This window comes from Tupaia chinensis, unplaced genomic scaffold (assembly GCF_000334495.1).
Source record: "Tupaia chinensis unplaced genomic scaffold, TupChi_1.0 Scaffold000527_1, whole genome shotgun sequence".
Lineage (NCBI taxonomy): Eukaryota > Metazoa > Chordata > Mammalia > Scandentia > Tupaiidae > Tupaia > Tupaia belangeri.
Window position 1 is genome coordinate 3,248,309 of NW_006160040.1, and position 21,117 is coordinate 3,269,425.

The 21,117-nt window shown below is 45.6% G+C and overlaps 1 protein-coding gene across 11 annotated transcripts in view; it reads right to left on the reverse strand.

Moving 5' to 3' along the window:
• SCML4 (Scm polycomb group protein like 4) overlaps positions 1–21,117 on the reverse strand; it is a 124,003-nt gene that overhangs the window by 20,207 nt on the left and 82,679 nt on the right. For 8 of the 11 annotated variants that reach the window (XM_027775120.1, XM_027775118.1, XM_014591058.2 and 5 more), the window contains 2 exons: positions 18,889–19,083; positions 2,095–2,385 (listed from right to left, as the gene is read on the reverse strand). In XM_027775120.1, coding sequence (XP_027630921.1) covers positions 2,095–2,385; positions 18,889–19,083 — 486 coding nt within the window. Of the gene's footprint in view, positions 1–2,089; positions 2,386–9,099; positions 9,652–18,888; positions 19,084–21,117 lie in introns of those variants that run through there. The other 3 variants (XR_003550790.1, XM_006156958.3, XM_027775122.1) reach the window with 3 other exon arrangements.

Below are 21,117 nucleotides of genomic sequence, written 5' to 3' on the forward strand. Positions count from 1 at the left end.
ACCCATGGTCAGCCATGTGGAAATCCAGTGCCTTAACCACCACACCTCCTGCGGGCCAGGGCAAGATCTTAGGCAGAGTCGCTGTCTGTAAGTTTTGCCTGTTATGGTCTCCTTACTCCTCTAATGAACCCAACAGAACTCATAAGGACCCTACCCTACCCTAGGACTTCACCATAACAAAGGCCCCACCCTGGGACAGCAAGAACAGTTTAGGTTTCCACTTAACACCTTTACAAGACAACTAAACCCCAACACAGAAAACAGTGTAACATTTTGCAATATCCAAACTACAACACAGGGCTTGTGGGCACCACTGGTGAGAAATCCAGGGAGTAAGAGGAAAAAGGGAGCTTGTCAGAGGAGACAGAGCCAGCTCATGGGAGGCTACAGAGGGACGAAATGAAGACTCCAGGACCCCTTGGCCTGGGGCCTTACTGACCAGTCTCAGCTGCATAGGGGATGGGTGCGATCGCTTACAGTTAACACTCTATGCCAACCAACACTTACCGAGCTCTTTCTGTGTCCTGGGCCTTGCCATCAACACACATGTGGACTTATTTAACCCTCCCAACAATCCCATGAGGCAGGCGCTGCTCGTATTGTGATTCTCATTTCAGAGGTGAGGAAACTGAGGCACACTAATAGTCAGGGAGCCGCAGGTCCAGGATTCCAGGCCGGGCTGTCTGGCTCAAGTCCATGCAATTCTCCACTATGTTTTGTGGCTTCTACTCATTTACAGAATCCTGAAGCTTAAAAGTACTTTTTTAAAATGTCAGAATGGCCTCTATGATTCCACATCCTGCCACTGCCTTCCAACAAGCTTTCATCAGTGGGGCAGGCAGAGTGACCTTACAACCAGCATGGGGAGTTTGCTTTATTCTGCGTCTGCCCCTATATTTGTATACTGGAAATGTCACCCACGATGCAAGAGACAATTCTTTTTTTTGGAGAGAGAATTTTGCTATAGGGCATGTGCATTCACCAGAGAGACAGAGAGAAATAGAAAGCGAGAAATCACCCCTCTCCCCGGGGAGGGGATAGGCACACTGTAACACCTTCTCCTCTATTCTCCTCTTGGGATTTTGGGCACGTGTGCACACAAACACACACACACTTCTGGCATGAGTTTTAAGCTGTCGAGTCTGAGACGCAAACCATGGTTGACTATGTGGGAGTCCAGCAACTTAACCATTACGCCATCTGTTGGTACCAAGAGACTACTCTTAACCAAAGTCTAGGTCTTGTTTTTCCTGGGCACGGAGCTAGTCTACCACTCTCAGACTACCTTATCATGAAGCATAGCAAGATGACGAGCTGTAGGATGTGAATGGAAGTGAGGTGCAACACTCCCAGACTCCAAGGAGGCACGGGCGCTGTCTCCACAGACTCTGCCTTCCCCCTTCTTTCTTTCCCTTTCTATCTGCCAAACACACAGGTCACGGAGCTGTATGGGATGACAAAGCCACAAAATGGGTAGGGCCTGGGTCACCAAATTGAGATGGATCCAACTAGGAGGACCCACCAACTCAGAACACCAACCTTGGACTCGTGAACAAACACCTGTGCGGAATTGGAGTCAGTATATATTTTGGACTTACTACCTTCAGCCTAGCCTACTTTTTTGTACAGGACATGTGCACTGGCCAGACAGAAAGACAAGAGACAGAAAGCAAGAAATCCACCCCCTCTTCCCCCCCACACACAAGGTGGTATGGCTATGCTGTAATCTCTTCTCCTCCATTCTCCTTTTGGGATTTTGGACACACACACACATGCACCTGGTGAGAGTTTTAAGCTGCCAGGTCTGAGACACAAACCATGTTTGACTACATGGGAGTCCAGCAACATAAACTTTACCCCATCAGCTGGTCCCACAACCTAGTCTACTTGAACACACCATTTTCCTTCCTTATGGTCAAAGGTTGCTTTCAAGAACAGTAACAATCTATGAAAGGGCTTGTGGAAACTTATTATTTCCCAGTGGTCCCACATTTAAACAGCCACAACCCACTTCTCCTCCACCCCACGTCGTGTTCCCAGGGCAAGGACAGAGGAGGTTACTTCATGAAGAAACCCATGCATGCATTACATTACCACATCTGTTTCCTTCAAGAGAGGTCCCGTTTCTCTTGGGGCTGGATGCCGGGGCCCTCAGCCCAGGTGCCAAGGGGCTTCCAGAAGACATGGAGCTGGTGTGAGGACTGCCAGTGCTAGTGGCAGGCCCTCCCCCGAGGTGGCTGTCTCCAGAGTTTTGCCTCTTGCAGTACAATGAGGAGGAGAGGAGCAAGGAACTCCTGTGGTTGAAGGCAGAGGTGGAGGGATCCATGCCGTAGCGGTTCATGCCCACGGGGCTCACCAGGCACTCTTCGGTAGGGACTATCTTGGCTAAGCAAAAAGGCAGTACAGAGAAGCAGAGATCAGAGGGCATCATGGTAACCTCTATCTGTGAAGATGGGTGATAAGACAAGATGTATTCTACAGCCTACTTCCAAATGGCACACCTGTCAGCAGACTGAGACATCTGCATTTCTTTTTTTTTTCTTTTTTTGGAGAGGTTTTTTGCTATCGGGCACGTGCACTCGCCAGACAGACAGAGACAGAGAGATAGAAAGCGAGAAATCACCCCCCAGGGGGAATGGCCACGCCGCAATCCCTTCTCTTCCATTCTCCTCTTGGGATCTTGGGTACGCACGCACACGTGCCCGGCGTGAGTTTTAAGCCACCGGGTCCGGGACTTGAACCGCAGTCGACTACGTGGGAGTCCAGCGACATAGCCATTACGCTAACTGCTGGTCCCAGAAGACTTATTGTTAAGGTAGCAATACTCCCCAAATTGATCTACAGATTCAGCAAAATCCTTGTCAGAATCTTGATTAATTTCTTCACAGAAATTAACAAGCTAATTCTAAAATTCATATGAAACTGCATGGGACACACAATAGCCAAAAGAATCATTAAAAAGAAAAACAAAGTAAGGGGACTTACTTCCTGATTTCAAAATTTACCACATAGCAACAGTACTAAGACAGTGTGATACCAGCATAAGAACTAACATACAAACCAATGGAATACATTGGAAAGTCCAAAAATATCTGCATTCAACTGATTTTCAACAATGATCCTAAAACCATTCGATGAGGGAAAGAACAGTCTTTTCAACAAATAGTAGAGGAATAACTGAAAATACACATGCAAAAGAATGAATCTAGACCCATCCTTCACAACATATACAAAATTAACTCAAATGAGTCAAAAACAAAAATATAAGAGCAAAAACTTTGAAGTTCTTACAAGGAAACATGGAGGTAAACTTTATGACCTTGGATTTGGAAAAGTATTCTTAGATTTGACACCAGAAACAGAAGCAATAAAAGGAAAATTAGATAAATTGGGGTTCCTCAAAGTTAAAAACTTCTGTGTTTCAAAAAAAAAAAAATCAAGAAGGCAAAATGTCAACTCGGAAACTGGGAGAAAATAGTTGCAAAGTACATCTGATAAGGGACTTGTTCTAGAATATATTAAGAATTGTAACAACTCAATAATAAAAAGATAAGCATATTTAAGAATGGACAAAGAAAAAAGAATGGCCAAAAAGCATTTGATGCAAGATGCCTGACTTCATTAATCAAATCAAATCAAAACTAAAATGAGGCACCACTTTATACTCATCAGGATGATCAGGATTAAAAAAAAGTCAGATGATAACAAGTGTTCGTGATGCTATAGAGAAATTGGAACTCTCAAACACTGTTGGTCACAATATAAATGGTGCAGCCACTTTATAAAACAGTCTGGCAGTTCCTCAGATAGTTAAAGTAGAATTACCATTTGCACCAATAATTGCAATCCCCCCCCCTTTTTTTTTTGGCCAGAGAAAGAGAGAGAGGAAAAGTGAAAAATCAACCCCCAGCGTGGATGGCCACAATGCAATGCTTTCCCCTCCATTCTCCTCAGAGTTTTGGGCACACATGCCCAGTGTGTTTTTTAAGCTGCCAGGATGTACGTGAGTATTCATAGCAGCATATTCATAACAGCCAAAGGTGGAAATGGCCCAAGTGACTATCAACTGATAAATGTATTTAAAGTGTGTTATATTCACAAAATGCAATATTATTTGAACATGAAAATTAATGGCAGTACTAATACATTCTACAGCATGAATGAGCCCTGAAACATGCTAAAGAAGCCAGTCACAAAAGACCACATAGTAAATTGTTCCATTTATGAGACCAGCATATGGCATAATGGTTGCATTGCTGGACTCCCACATATTTGACCATGGTTCAAATCCCAGACCCAGAGGCTTAAAACTCACATGGGGCTCATGTGTATGCATGCCCAAAATCCTGAGAGGAGAATGGAGAAGGGATTGGAGTGGCCATCCCCCCTGGGGGTTCTCTCTCTCTTTCTGTCGCTCTGTTTCTCTGGCCAGCACACATACTCTATAACAAAAATCTCTCTTAAAAATAAAAACTATTCCATTTATATAAATAACCCAAGATAGCAATCCTTTTTGTATCCCGAATGACAAGACCTTTGATACCTGTGGGGAAGCGACACAGTGTCTGGTATGGTGCTTGGCATAAAGGAAGCACCCAATAAATACTTATTTAATAAACATTTGGGCCAGTGTTAACAGTAAGGCTACCATTACATGAAAGATGTATTAAAATTCATATTCTAAAGGTACATAAGAATTCTCCATATAAGGCTGGCCCATAGCATAGTAGTGAAGTGCTGCACAGATGAAGCCCAGATCCCATATGGCCTACCAGAGTTTGAGCCCTGGCCCTAGAGGGTTGAGAAACATAGTGGGTATGCACACACGTGCTCAGGATCCTGATGAGCTAGAGAACTGGAGGAGAAGAACTATAGTGTGATCAGGCCCTTTTAGGTGTGCTTCTCTCTCTTTCTCTCTCTCCTTTCTCATGCACATATAGATCTCTGGCATTAAAAAAAAATTGTCCTGTAGATCTGTGATAAATTAAAAAAAAAAAAAAGGCCAGCTGAGGTGGTACTGTGGTAATGCGACACACTGTGATGCTAAGGCCATATAGAAGGTTCCAGGTTCACATCCTGAGGTCTCCCTGTGCATGCAGGGTGTGTGTACACATCCTGGCTGGCTGAGGCTGGTGGCAGGATTGCAGACTCTGGAGGTGCCTCTCTCTTTTTCTTTTTCTCTCTGTCTGTCTCACTCTCTCATGGAAGAAATAAACTTTTTTAAGCATGAAAGATTTAACAAAGACATTTATTCTGTTCATTAAAGATTTTAAATCGAATGAAATATGCCTATATAATCCTGATCGTCTAAGGTAGAGGATGCAGACAACTCACTCATCTGTACTGTAGTGGGAAGCACAGATACAGATGGAAGATTATTCTCCTGTGACGAAGTGCAGGAACGGGGAGCCAAGGGGACATGCACTTTATTGGTTTAAAAACTGCTGATGATCACGGGTGAGATCAAAGGTAATAAAAGCCAGCCTCTGGGCTATGATCCAAATGAATTAATCAGAAAGTAATAACCGACTTCGGAGAGCATCAAGCAATGGCTCTCTGCTCAGCAAAGGATGAGCCAGTGATTCCGAGGTCTGCTCAGGTGCACAGCCATTGAGCCAAACCACGACGCCCCAAGTGCGGCCCTGTGCAGTGGTTCCTGGGGAGACTGCGAGTGGACAACATGTCGAGATACACGTACTGTGGCAGCTCTCAGACTTGATGAGGCAGGGCAGGGAAAACCCGATTAAAACAGCCTTTTCCTCATTTTTAGGGGTATGGACACTCATATCATAACTAAGGATAAAAATGACTGACCCAACATGGCCATCATGGTTCAACTACGAGACTGAAAGGAACTTCACAATGGGAGTTCCCCTACACTGGGAGCACCCAGCCCAGCATTTCCCCAAGGGTTGGATCTGACCCTTTGGTAGGACAGGGGATGACTTTGGGTGACACATGGCTGCTAACATTTGTTTCTTAGGGCTGCGGAAATTACCACAAAGCGGGTGGCTTAAGACAACGAAGATTTATCCCATTCGAGTTTTGGAGGCTACAGTCTGAAATCAAGGTGGCTCAGGGCCATGCTCCCTCACAAGGCCCCAGGGAGGAGGCTCTTTCCTGGCTTCTTCCTAGCTTCTGATGGCTGCCAACAATGCTCGCTGTTCCTTGGCTGCAAACACATCACTCTGATCTTTGCCTCGGTCACGGTGCTCTCCCTGTGTGCCTGTCTGTCTCCAAATTTCTTTCTCCTTCTAAGGACACCACTCACTGGGCTGGGGGACATCCTTATCGAGCATGGAACTTAAACTTGGAACTTGAACTCATCTGCAAAAAGCCTTTTTCTAAAGAAGGTCCCATTCACAGGAACCAGGGATCAGGATTTGAACACATATCTTTTTGGAGGACAGAGTTCCAACCTGTGAGAAGTAAACACTATTTTTTTATAGTCATATATGTTAATATATTTTGACAAAATATAATGAATATCTAAATTATTTCACTGATACTATGCCATTGTTTAAGCTGACTAAAGGCTGAAGTTAAGACTGGATTAAAGTTAAATAAATCAATTTAAAGCAGACTTTCAGTAAACAGTTCTACAGGCCTTACTCAGACAGTACAAACCGTGAAGGAGTTCCATTGACTTTTGGCATGGACTGAACTAGCCACAACCCCTCTCTTCAGACAGGGTGGTGTCCAGAGAGGAAGCTAAGGTGGATAATAAGCCTCTTATTTAAAACCTTCCCAAAAATGGTTTATAATTGCGCTCACAGTTAGACCTCGGTGCTACAAATCTCACTGCCCGAAAGTTCTTGCTCACTTCTAACCCCAGTCCTCTTTGCTTCAGTGAAATGACTGCTGGGTATGTACCTTTGACACTCTTCAAAATCAGTAAGTCATCCAACAAACAGGTAGATGAACTAAAAGCACAGTTTCTAGTAGCTTGAGAATGTAATTGAGCTGTGACATACGTTTATTACCTACGTCTACTATATAGAGTTGGTAAGAAGAAAGAACGAAATCCGTATTAGGAGAGAGAACCATACCTGCAAGCAGTTTTGCGGCTGACCAATGAGTAAACCCCAGGTGGGGCCAGCAGGCCTGAGATCATTGGCCCCAGGGCCCTGGCAGGATCTAACTTCCACACACAGACCCCAGGCAAACCACCAGACAGACAGGTAAAGGTCATTTCCTCCTAGCCCTTATAACATACGTTTTCATCTGAAATAAGCTGTCTTGTCACCTGGCACCTCTCATGAGCAAGAGGATCCAACCCAGTCTCTATCTGAGGCCATTGAATTGCTGTGGAGAACACTAAATAAAGAATGCAGGGGGGACGGCAGGTGGCATAGTAGATAAGGCTCTGGACTCCAGCATGGTCAACCACAGCTCAAGTCCAGGACCCGGCAGCTTGAAAATGACACCAGGCATGCACGTGTGTGTGTGTGTGTATGTGTGTGTGTGTGTGTGTCCAAAATCCCAAGAGGAGACTGGAAGAAAAGGGATCATCCCCCCGTGGGGTGATTTCTCACTTTCCCTTTCTCTGTCTCTCTCCAGTGAGCACACATACCATATAGCAAAAACCGAAAAACAAAATTAAAAACACAGCAGGGTAAATGAGGGGTTCTTTATGTACTTCTACAACTCCCTACATCCACCCAAAAGACCACTTGTGAATTGTTAAATCTTTCCTCCAGAAAAAAAAGAAAAGTATCTGGTTTTTGTACAACCGTAAGTGCATATTTAATAGAAATGCAAACATGCAAATGGCAAGTTCAAAGAGCACTGCCGCATTTTCAGGACTTAATGTCCTGGAAACTATGGAGGGAGCTTGAGGTTCCCTTTTCATCACTGATAGTCTGTTTGCGGATGATGGTTTCCTCCAGCAGCTGTGTATAAAGCCTGCCTAGTGAGGCTAAAGAACACTCCAGAAGAATTCAAGCCCTGTTTGCTTATCAGTCTGAACTATGTCTAAGCCTCCCAATTTGGAAAGCAAAGCCATGGTGTTCTGAGCCCAGAGTGTGTAGACGTCGCCCTCCTCCTTCACCCCTGCCGAGGCTGAGGACAGCACATGGGGTGAGAAGGATGAGCCTGCATCCTCGGCTCCCAGGACACCTACTGCACAACCCATTGCTGCTGCAGTCCTAGAGGGACAGGCATGAGCAGCCGGATCATCAAGAACCTCCAACGAGAGAAGCAGAGAGTTGAAGTGGGATGTGAAGGAGAAAGCCAAGAGCCAGAGAGACGAATTCCCACACCATGGAGAGAGGGGCTCCAGGAGGGGAAGGAGACAGCCATGTAAGACCACAGACACTCCCGACTACGTCTCAGTTCTCTTCTCATTTAGGACATGAGACTTAGCGGCTCATGGCTGGACTACTGATTTCATGTGAAAAATGAAATAGACACTTGGCTTGGATTCCATAACCAAATGAAGCCCTAAACAGCTACAATACCACCACCCACAAAATGATTCTCACGTAACACCTACTCAGCCAATAAAAACCAACATGTTCCAGGTCTTAGACAGGATTCTTTCTGTCTCTAAACAGTTCTGTCCGTCTGTCTCTCTGCCTTTTATATATCTTGCTATTGGTATTTCTCTCTCTCTCTCCTCCCCACCTCATGTCCCCACATCCTATGTAACAGGTAATCCAGGCAGTGGCTGCAGAGTAAACCCTTTCTGCAGTGGTCACTGCCACCTTCCTCCAGGCTGGGAGCTGGAAAACAATGCCTATCTTGGGTTAAGAGCCTACCCTTGGCAGGTCTGTCCTCCCTGCAGCCACACAGCCCTGCCCAGGCTCTGGACAGTGTACAGCGTCCTCCACGTGCGAAGGCCTTGGCTCGGCAGTTTACAGAGGGCAGCACAGCAGGTGCCTAGGCCTGAAAGCCAGGCAAGAGGCAGGAAGGCGGCCATGGGGTAACTATGACCTGACCTGAGATCATCGTGCCGCTCTCTACAGGACACATGTAGTGAGCCCTGGAAGGCAAAGAGGAGCCCCGCAAGGAGAGAAGAGAGGAGGAGGGACAGGGAGAGAAGGTCCAGAGCGCCGCGCTTCTTCGCCTCAGCCCAAACACAGGTGCCCGGGAGCCTACCTTCGTGTGGCGTGTCTGCCACCAGGCGGCTTCACCCACGCTCCTCCAGGGTCTGCTGGCTCCTAGCTGCGCTGGGTGCTGTGGGATTCGGCCCCTGCGCCTCTACAGAATCCCTTGGTGGCAGAAGCCAGATATTCTCCGCGCCCTCGTGCAGCCTTTCACTGAGGCTCCGCGGAGGTTTGCCCGTTTTCCTTTCTCAAGCTAAGCCCCGCCCCTTGTTCCTGCAGATAAGCTCATCACGTTTTCCCCTAGTGGCCTCCTGGCCCAGCCTTCCTGGTTCAAAGGGCACTGGGCCACACCACCTATGAGGCTGAGCATTTCATTCGCCTCAATTAAATTGTCCATTAACTGGGTCTCTGGCCAGTATAGATTTTCTCTTTAAGCCTGTCTGTGTAGTTCAGATCACTCAGCCCTTAGAATCCACCTTTTGACTCCCCTCTGGTCCACTTAAGCGCATTTGTACTTTTTCTTCCCTAATAAGATGCACAGAAACCAACCGTAATTTTAACGCCTGACACCTGAGCTTCTTTATCCCTCCCAATATTTCTGGTTTGCCTGGGACTTTGTTCTAAGACTATGGGATGATTTCCTCCTTCAGAAATTTGGACCAAAGGCGATTTGGATCAAAGTCAGCCATTTGGAGTAACACATGCCTTTCCGTCTCTAGGAGAGCAGGTGGCATAACCACCCTCCGGACGATCCTGCAGCCTTGCCAAGTCTCTATACCAAGGTCTCTGGGAATTCCCAAGAGATAGGGGTTTCTGGGACACCTCCCAGAATCATGGTTCTGTTTCCTCAGCAACCCCTACATTTGGGGGAGGGGGAGAAATAAAAGTGGTTTGGACCGGCAGGTGGCGTGGTGGTTAAAGGCACTAGACTCCCATATGGCCAACCGTGGTTCAAGTCCTGGATGTGGTAGCTTCCTTTTTTCACTTTCCTTCTCTGTCTTTCTCTGCTCAAATTGGAAGATAACAATAAGAATAAAATAAATAAAAACTTAAAATAAAAATAATTCTTAAGAAAAGAACTGGTCCTAAATCAGAAAAATCTTGAATCCATGGATTAGAGGATACCTTGTAACTGAGTGGTCATCCGGATGGAGGAAGGGTCACAGTACTTTCTGGTACTGCCCACTCTAGAGACACAAGCTGCTGTGTGGTGGGATGCTCTATGGAGAGGCCCACCTGGCAAGGAATCAGCTGCTGGTGGGAAGAATCCTCCCAACAACCACACAGATGAGCTGGGAAGGAGTCCTTCCCCAGGTGAGCTTTGGAATGTTTCCATCTTCTTGAGAAACCCAGAACCACAGGACCCTGTCGAGTTGCACTTAGACTCCCGACAGAGAAATTGAAAGATAATCCATGGTATTTTCAGCCACCAAGCTTGGGGGGAGGGGCTTTTCTGTTACACAACAACAGATTAACTGATAGAGACAGGAAAGTGAATGTATTTCCTTCCTCTTGCCTCTGCACATCCTGCTTTGGGAAGTTGTAGTTACTCCTTCAGTGGCAGCAAGGATGTATCTACTATAGAATACTAGTCCAATTCTCTGTTGAGAAGTTTATTCTTTTCTTTCTTTCTTTCCTTCTTTTTAATCAAAGAGTTTGTTGCTTATGTGTGAGATCTAGAAAGCACTCACTTAGGGGAGTTTATGAAATTAATCTTGGAGGTCTACTAGGATCCTAAGGTGCTACAATTCCTCTTGGCATTCCTATTTTAACTGAGCAGATAGTGACATGGATAACCCAGATTACCTTAGGGCCTACTTCAGGGGATTAGGGTTCAGGGAAATAACCCTAAGGTGTGGACGGAGTCTCTAGTGCACAACTGTGGGCCCTGCGGGGTTTGTCATGGCCACATCTCACACACCAGCTTGCCACTGGTAGTTCATGCTCTTTCCAAAAGACCACCTTTCTAATGCTCAGCTTGAGGACAGAACAGCTCATCATGTCCATGTGACTGGTGGCTGTGACACAATGAAAACCGCTCTGTAATCTTCCTATCACGTGGCCTGCACCGGGAGACAAGCAGCTGCAAGGGAATCCAGAGTAACGTGTCTTCCATCATTTTCTTTTGTTCTCTTTAGTGAGGTGGTATCTAGTTTCTTTTCTCCCCCAATTTTTTTCCTATGGTAAAATACACATCCCATAAAATTTACTATCGTAACCATTTTTAAGTGTACAGTTCCATGAGGGTGCATCAACACATTCATAATGTGCTACCGTCACCACGATCCATCGCCACAATGCTCTCCAGCTTGTAAAACCGAAACTCTACAGCCATTGGCCAGTAACTCCCCTTTCATTTCTTATCTTCCTCAAATTTCTTTTTTCTTTTCCTTTTTTTTTTTTTTTTTTTTTGTTGTTGTTCACTATCATTTTCTATATTATTTGAAAGACCAGGTCAAACTATGCTTAGTGTCTTGAGGAGTGGGCTACTTTGTAAGGATTGGTAAGGATGAGAAAGTTCTCCTGATAGCTAGAATGAAGGGCTCTGCCTACTCCATGGATATCACCCAGTATCGACGAAGCCAATCTACAAGGACAAGGATAAAACACCCCTTGGGTCAAAGATAGGAAACCCAGAAGAAAGAGAATTGATTTACTTAGAGTGTAATTTTCTCCACAATTATCCTAAATAGAGGTGGGTGGTTGTTTTGCTCTTTTACATGTTTGCTAGAAGTGACACTGGTGTACCATTTTGCGTGGTCAGCCTTCTGGCTGGGAAACAGGAACGCATACCTCAACCAGCTAGGGACTCACACACAGTCGGACCTGAGAGGAAAGCAGAAGGCCAAGCATGAGAAGACCTGCACCAACTTCTCCTCAAGCAGCCTTTCTGTGTAACTCTGAGCATGTGGCCTGGTCATGGAGTGCCTTATTCCATTACAAATGCAAGGAGTGGTCAAGAAATGTCTGTCAGCTGACTAAATGGATGGATCTATGTATTGAACTCTTGCTACTGGATAAATCCTGTTCCCTTCTAGAAATAAATGATCTTTAGGGAAGGTATTTTTTTGTATAGTCATTCTCTGTAGCGCTATTATTTTAGACAAATTTATTGTTAAACAAGGACGCAGATTTGATTTCTAAATGTTGAGTGTATAGGTTCAACCATAATAAAACACCCAGTGAATGACTGTTGTTCTACAAGTTTTCTAGGGCCTGGCTCAAAGACCACCAGCCAAGGAAGAAAACAGCAAGCCTCAAGAATAAATGTCCTTCCTCATCTTTTACCCCTACCATCTGTATATCAAAGAAGCAACTCAATACAAAGTAAACAATTTGTTCCCATCCTGCTTAACTTTCAAAAGGCAGGAAACCAGCTACTAAATTAGATCTTGCAGAAGAGTTCAGCTTTCACATTTGTGGTTTCCAGAGTAGATCCTCTATCTTGGTAAGCAGACAATTTGTTCTGTTGCGTTGTATAGAATTTGAGTCAGTAAATATTTACTGTGTACTTATGATTCAGGCTGTCTGGGGGTGGCATGGCCCTGCCCGCAGGTCTATCAGGGGAGATGAGACCTGGACCCAGTATAAGGTAGAATTAAATGCCACTGTAGACGTGGAAACAAGAATCTGCAAGAACAGATGGGAATCTTCTTGGGGTCAGAAGCAGCTTAAAGGGCACCAGAGTCCCTGCTGTAGGTGGCTGCCACGCCATGTTAGGATATTTGTTTGTAATCTCTTTTTCTTTCTCTCACTTTCTCCTCTTTAGACCCACAGATCTCCTCTTTCTCACCCAGATTTAGACATATGCCATCTTGGCCCATCTACTCTGCTCCCTCATGTGTCTCTCTTCTTTTCTATTCCATGGAACACTTCTACTGGATCATCTCATTAAAGTTTGGAAAGTACTGACCGAAATGTATTTATTCTTGAGACATTAAATAAATAAATAAATAAAACACTCAAAGGTCAGGTAACATTTTCCTCATGATCACCTCCTGACCTTTGACAGGAACACCAATGTTATCAAGTCCATTTTTCTACATACAAAGAGCTGCTCTGCCTCCTAAAACATCAACTAGATTGGGTGTCAATTAATAGAATTGGAAGGAGAAGACAGAAATTTCAGGTCCCAAACAAAAAACTCTAACCTCTGGCTTGAATTCTGGTTTTCCCTGGGCACAGGAGAAAGACCATTTGGAAGGAGGGTTTACATCTAAAGGTTCTAAAGAAGTGATTTGGAAGAAGTTCCTATTCTGTCCCAAGGGAAAAGATCTGCTATAATTTGAATATGTCCCTCTCAAATTCATGTGTTGAATCACTATGATGGGATTAAGAAGGTAAAATTTTAAATCAATACTGAGTTTAAGGAGGTGGGTTTAGGAGGTGATTAATGATTGGGTGGTTAGGGTGAGATTCCCATGATTGAGTCCTGGTGGGTTTATTAGGAAAAGAAATGAGGCAGAGGCCACGTAGACACAGGCCATACTTCACTCTACTCAAAGTTCTGTCTTCCACTATTTTGTGATGTCTTTGTACTTTTCAGCCACCAGAATCATGAGTCAAATAAACCTCTATTTTTATAAATTATCTAGTCTCAAGTATTTCTATTTAGCAACACAATAATAGACTAAGACAATGTCTTGCTTCTAATGGGAGTCCCATTGTCTTGAGGTCCTCACCTTCACTTCTGGGAGGTCCTTTACTAGGGATTATAGGGAACCCTGCCCTTTTGCTGTTCAGGGTTACCCCCTGCCACCTCCAGCCCACGGCTCTCAGCCTTGAAGAGACCAGAGAGGATGTCATGCTCTTATTTTCTATGGGTTGTCAAAATCCCCTTAATAGCCCTAACAAATAGACACATGCACATATTTTTCACCAATAATGGGGTGATCACTATCACCTATCACTCAATCAGCCCCTTCTGCTTCTGAATGGCTTTGCCTTTTCAAAGCTCTTTGCAATGTCAATTTTACCTCATTCCTAAAGGAATTACCTTCTGAGAGTGCCATATGGTTATTTAACTGCCAAGTTGTCTACCTGGAAAAGTGTTCCTTAAATCCACACTTCTCAAACTAAGGTGTCTCCAAAACACCTGCAGATCTGTTGTTAAAAGGCCTGAAAGGGCCACTGAGTTTTTGCCTTTCTCAGGTGAACAATACCTCTAACCAGGGTTAGTATGCCAAGACCTTAGATTTAATTAAATCTAACATCTAGTTACTTAGTCTTAGTTCTGCTCTTTAGGACTACAGAAAACAATCCTATACTGAAACTGAAAATCACGTATTCCCCAGATCTTTCCTTTGTTCTTCCACAAACATCCCAGTTCCCTTATTAGTTCTTTAGTCGTCATGGTTTTGCATTTTCTAATCATCTCCCTGTCTTCTGAAAATGTCCTGGTGAGTGTTGACAAACCACCTAAATGTTTGGCACCATGCCTAAAACACTCCAGCTTGGACTGAACAACCTTGGGGAGAGTAGGTCTGGGCATTGACCTGGTTCAAATGAGCTCAAGAACTTGAGATCTTGTGTAGGAAAGATGTGCTTCTATGGATGGAGCCTAATATTAAAAGACTTTCACCCTTTCCCTGTATAGATGTCTGGGCCTTGTCACAGTGGTGAGGAAGCAGATGATAAATTTATTCATTATCAAACATAATAATAACTTGATGTGTTACTCTTTAAAGGAACTTTGACAAGTCAGTCCTAGAGAAGCATGTCTTATTCCAAAGGTAGACTCTCTAATGGTGTTATTGCAGGGCTGGGGAAGTTTTGTGGGCCAAGGGACCATTCAGAACATACTGTGCTATTGCTGCTTCCTCCACTTCCCCCTTCCTCCCTGACAAGTGTCACAGAGCACTGAGTTTTGAAACATTCAGGGCACAAGGAACCGTTGCCACAAGGCTGGTTTGTTTGGAGAAATGCATTTTTTCAAAGTAGTCATGGGCAAGGGAAGGGTTCACAAGGACAGCTGGGGTCATTTCTTCCCAGCCTCCTGACCTACTAGGAAGGAAACCAGCTGCTGCTTCAAGAAAGGCTGTTAGCTCAGTCAAGGGAAGAAGCGAGGCAACTACGCCACTCACGGACCACCTCGGGGAAAGAGTGGAATGTCATCCATCGTGAGGCACCTGGAAAGGAGAGAATAAGGCGAGCAAACAAAGCAAGAGCTTCCTCAGTGACTATTTAAAGAAAATGGGGGAAGGATTCATAGGATAAAATGTTAGAGTGAAACTATGTTGGTTACCATTTTGGCTGAGGCCACAGGACAAGAGATACCACATTCCAAGTGTGAAGTCACCATGCAAGTCTTGGCCCAAAAACTGGAAATCCAGTTTTACACCAAGATAACTGCCTACACAGACCGTGAAGTGAGGTCGTAAAGGCTGAGAAACAAATAGACTAGAAGACACGTTACAGAAAGAACGATCCAGCATAATCCCCATGGCTTCCATGTGACCTTGTGAAGAACTTGGTATTCATCCTCTAGAGTTCAGAAGACAAGGTCTAGATCATTATTTGGGTCCCATGGGAAACGTAAATGATTGCAATTGGTGGCAGAACAAAGGAGAGGTGCCGCAGAGATCAGCCTGCACACCCGGAACTTATCTGGGCAGAGGAAATGTGTTTCTCAAGGCCCAGGTGTGGGCCATCAGAGAGTGATCTGTGGGGACGCATCTTAAAGACTTTCCACAGGACAGGTCTGAGGTGCAAGGGGCTTCAGCAGAAAGAAGCAAGGTATTTACTTCCAGAGGACTTGAACTATGGAAGGAATGATAAGTGACCAGCTAGAGAAGAGTTGCATTTGTCCATGTCAGGGAAGGTGCAGGTAAGAGATGACAGTGTCACCAAAGAACCCACATAAGAGCCCACAGGAAGAGACCAGCAGTTAGCACAATGGCTATGTTGCTGAACTCCCATGTAGTCGACCGTGGTTTGAGTCCCAGACCCGGTAGATTAAACTCACGCCGGGCGCGTATGCATGTGTGCCCAAGATCCCAAGAGGAGAATGGAAGAGAAGGGATTGCGGCGTGATCATCCCCCCTGGGAGGTGATTTCTCGCTTTCTATCTCTCTGTCTCTTTCTGTCTTTCTGGCTAGTGCAAAAACCTCTTAAAAAAAAAAAAAGAGCCCACGGGAAAAAAAGAATAGGTTTTAAAAACCTGCCAAAGCCAAGGAGCATGATGCCAACTCACGCAGGATTCACTAAGTACAAATTCCCCTGCTTCTTGTCTCTCCTCTTTCCCCCACCATGCTATGAGGAATTCTAGAAGCAAAATTAACTAGATATGGGAGGGGCAGAAGCATTTTGTGAGTGATGACGGGAGAGATCTACCATGTCCTTCTTGACTGCTGCAGACAACTGGCCTGAAGCAAACCTGAGCTGGCAAGGACAGTAGTTATATCTCCAAGTGAAAATTGAAGTTCAATGATCACACTGACCTGGGCATATTCATTACGAACTAAAGAAAATTTGGTAAACTGAAAGGAACCAGGATAGTCACAAGATTTGTCCTCGATTTTATCCATAGACAGGGAAGAAGCAGTCCTATAGGATAAATTGGAAGCACAATGGGAGACATTAATCAGGTGACTTTGGAATTATGTCCCATGGGTCATTGTTCACTGTAACAGTGATGCAAGGGCTTGAGAAGTAAAGCCACATCATTCTGCTACGCTTGTTGCAAGATTCATTAGGCGGTAAATTAGTAATGTGTTCCCAGCCAGCGACGGTGGTGCAGTGGTGACACAAGGCCCATGCTGATGAAGTGCTAGAGGAGGGTCCTGGGTTTGCATCCTGAGCCCTCCCTCACATGCCAAGCCTGTATGTGCCCATGACTCTGGCTGGCTGGCACTGAGAGTGGGATCATGAGTGTAAACCCTGTTGAGAGTGCTTCTCTCTCTCTCTCTCTTTGAAGAAATAAATACATAAGTTAAAAAAAAATAATGTGTCAGAGCTTGCAGGTGGTGTGGAGGTTAAGGCAGCTAGATCCCACATGGATGACTCTGCAGTTCAAGGCCCAGATCTGGTGGTTTGAAAATCACACTGGGCATATGCGCACGCATGTCCAAAATCCTGAGAGGAGAATGAAAGAGAAGGGATTGTGGCATGGCGATCCCCCGCGAGGTGATTTCTCACTTTCCCATTGTCTCTTCTCTCTCTGTCTCTTTCCAACAAGCACACATGCCATATAACAAAAAAAAAGTGTCTGAGTCAACTAAGGTTTATAGGAGAGGCCATATTTTTAGACTGCCAGAACCAAAGGGACATTCTACATCACTGACTCCAAGCCTCTCATTTAACATGAGAAACTAGGGCCAGCAGATGGCATAGTGGTTATGTCACTGGACTCCCACATGGCCAACAACGGTTCAAGTCCTGGACCCAGTGGCTTAAACTCACACTGGACATGTGTGCGTGCATGCCCAAGATCCCCAAGATCCCAAGAAGAGAATGGAGGAAAAGGGATTGTGGCATGGCCATCTCCCTTGGGGGGGGGGGGCTGATTTTCTCTTTCTCTCTCTCTCTCTCTCTCTCTCTCTCTCTCTCTCTCTCTCTCTCTCTTTCTGGCAAGCTCCTGTGCTCTAAGGCAAAAAATTCTTTAAAAAAAATAACATGGGAAACTTAGGCCCAGAGAGATAGAGGAATTTTCTAAACTAACATATATAAAGGCATCAAGAAAATATAGAAATATATAGCATATGCTCACAAGAACCTCTTTAATTAGGTATCTTTACAAAAAGGCCAAATTTCTTCCTGTTTTCCAGGTCTGAGATTAAAGCAAAACAGTAGGCAATATTCTTGATAGCTTACAAGAAAAACTCTGCTAAGAACCTAAATTTGTCCTTCCCTGCTGTCCTCCTGGGCTTTAACTGCAGCCACTCTTATTCTACGTATCATTTTGTTGAATGCTCGAAACCTGTCTGTGAGCATATACCTGCAGAGGTGCATCTTTCATTGTCTGTAATAGTCCCGTCACTCTATCCCCTCCAAACCTTGCCAAGATTTTGCTTTTGTCTTATCCAAGACAGGGTCTCACACCACACTTGGAACAGAAGAGTTCAAGAAATGTCTGCAGAATCACGTAATGATTGGACCACGCTTTGCTGCCGCCATGCTTCATGTATCCACAATACTGCCTTTACAGAAAGAGAAAGGGCAAATTCCTGCTCATGCTCGGGATTCACGTTCAGCTCTCTGCAAACCCCTACCTCGGGCTGCCAAGGGAAGGAGCACCTCCCAGTGGCTTCGGTGCACTGGCATACAGCACCGTGGCAAGTCGGCCCATGTGGCCTTGCAGCTCTGCCTACTGGCCATTTTTCCTTCCTCGCTGAATTCTGGAGCTGGTGGTGCAAAAGGAACTTGACCTCTGATGAAAGAGAAACACTACTCCTCACTGGAAGACACATGTGGCAAATGGCCACAATTCTGCACTAACGGGGACACTTTGTTACACCTTCTATTCACATAGATAAGCACTCGAGAGAGACAGAAAGCAAGAAATCACTCCCCAGCGAGGAGATCACACTGCAAACCCTTCTCCTCCATTCTCCTCTCCGGATCTTGGTCACATACACACACATGCCCAGCCTGAGTTTAAGCCACCGGGTCTGGGACTCGAACCATGGTCAGCTACATGGGAGTCCAGTGACAGCCATTACTCCAACTGCTGGTCCCAACATCACCCTTTCTTTAGCCCTAGTTTCTTTGGGATATCTTAGTTCCTTAGTTTTGTAGTCCTTCAGCTATTCAGCAATGACAAATAAATGCCCAGAGTTTCCGTTAAATGAGAACAAAGGAAATCACTCAGTGCATGTGATGGGGGAAGCAGGACGAGGCCTACCTGACTCCATCCTCTCTTCCTTTTTCTCCAGGGCTTTCTCAGAGACACTGGAACACCTGGGGAAGGGCTGGTGGCTGAAGAGGTTGTCACAGAGGAGGCTTCGGCACAGCTTGGCCAGGAAGCGGAGGACATACCCGATGCTGTTCACCGCAGGCAGACTCCGCAGGTGCTGTTTTCCATCGAAGGAAGCAGAGACTGAAAAACCACAGAGAGCAGCTCAGAGCAGGGCCCTGGAGTGAGCCGCAGGTCAGTCAGCCCGGGGAGGTTTTTGTTTGCCATTTTCATTCTGTTTCCAAGAAGGCTATATTTCAGTTGCACCTGCTTTTTCAATACTGTCCTGCTGCTGTTCCAGGGTCCCATCATCCCGGACATCACCCTGTGATTAGCTGTCAAGTCTCCTGTGTCTCCTCAGTCTCGGATGGTTTCTCAGACTTGCCTTGTTTTGTATAACCTTGTCAGTGTGGAGGAGTGCTGGTCAGGGACTGGGTAGGTCTCTCAGTTTGGGTTCATCTGATGTGTTTCTCGAGATTAGTCTGGGCATAGGGATGGTGTTGGGAGGAAGACTGTGGAGGTGAAGTGCCCTTGTCATCGCAGCAGATTAGGGGCATACGACAGCCACATGGCACTGCTGGGATGTTAACCCTCATCACCACGCCAAGGCAGCGTGTGCCCCATCCTCCACTGTATCCACCACATTCCATTTCTTGGGTGCTCCAGGGCAGCGACGGGACTAAGCTCCAGCCCTTAGAGAGGGGAGAGTCTACGAATCGTTTGGCTTTATTTTGTAAGCAAGAGCTGTCCCTTCTCCCCACTCATTTATTTATCTAGTCATGTATTGAACTTGGGACAGTCTTGGGGTTCTTAGTTTGTGCTGTGGTCATCCAGCACTGCTTTATTTATGTTGTTGCTCAAATTGCCTCAGCTTTCATCTTTGGCGCTTTCTCAGTTTGGCTCCTGTGTCCCTAAAGCATGCCTCCATGGTTTTTCTTTAGCACCTCTTTGGTTTGGGGCACTTCAGTGTGCTTCAGGCCCATCTCATATTCTTTTTCCTGCTCCAGCCCTAGAAGCATTTCTCTAACTCCCTTGCTTCCTTTGTTAAAGAGTGATACTTGGGAGCCAAGATGAGGGCACAGGTGTGCTCATGGCTGCTGGCGCGTCCGTGGTTCTGGACCCTCTCAGCAAATGGACTTGCCTATGTCTATAGCTGTGACTCTGGGGAGAGATGCGGATGCGTAGCTGTATTCAGATAACCCTAGTCACACTGAGCTAACTCTAATCAAGCACCACAGATGGTTACAGGTGCCTCTGGGGGAGCCTTTGGGGAGAGTCTTTATAAAAGGAAAATAACAAATCCATAGTGATGCTAGATTAAAGTCCATTCTAGAGGGCTACTAGAATTTAGAAGCAATACCGGTTTCTTCCAGCCCAGAACATGATCCTTTCTGTTTTCTTGTTTTTGTCTTTGTTTTTTGTTTTTGTTTTTTGGAGAGGTTTTAGCTATAGGGCATGTGCACTCGCCAGAAAGAAAGAGAGACAGAAAGCAAGAAATCACCGCCCCCCCCCCCCCCCCCGGGCAGATGGCCACGCCACAGTCCCTTCTCCTTCATTCTCCTCTCGGGATCTTGGGCACACACGTACATGCACCCAGCATGAGTTTAAGCCCCCGGGCCTGGGACTTGAACCACGGTCGACTACATGGGAGTTCAGCGACATAGCCATTATGTCAACTGCTGGTCCCAGTCCTTTCTGTATCTCTCCGCGCAGCTGTCTTTTCCCCAGGACTTTCACATCGGCTGAGGGACTCACCTGGAGACCCCAGACAGGACATTCTGCTGTCTCCTGGGCCTCTGCTACACAGTAGCACACTTAAAATGCCACTTGCTTTTTGCCATTTCCTCTCCCAATGGTTGGCAGATGGCAGGGGCTACCATAACTAGCTTTGATTTTAGAGCTCAAAAGAAAACGTCTATTTTCATTAGAAATCAAAAGAGTCCATTTCTTTCGTGTAGCTCGTTCTAGTTTGACAAGAGCTTTCCCATACATCACTTCATCTTAGCCTCCTGACAGCCTGGGAGGACAGTGGGCCAAGGGTTATTACTCCATGTTAATGATACAGAAACTAAGGAGAGGGTCTGGGGGGGCTGGGGGGCTTTGCTGGCTCACGTGCCTGCTGAGTGGCACTTTGTCATTTGAACACACCCAGTCGCTCTGACTGGGAAACCTGCCAAA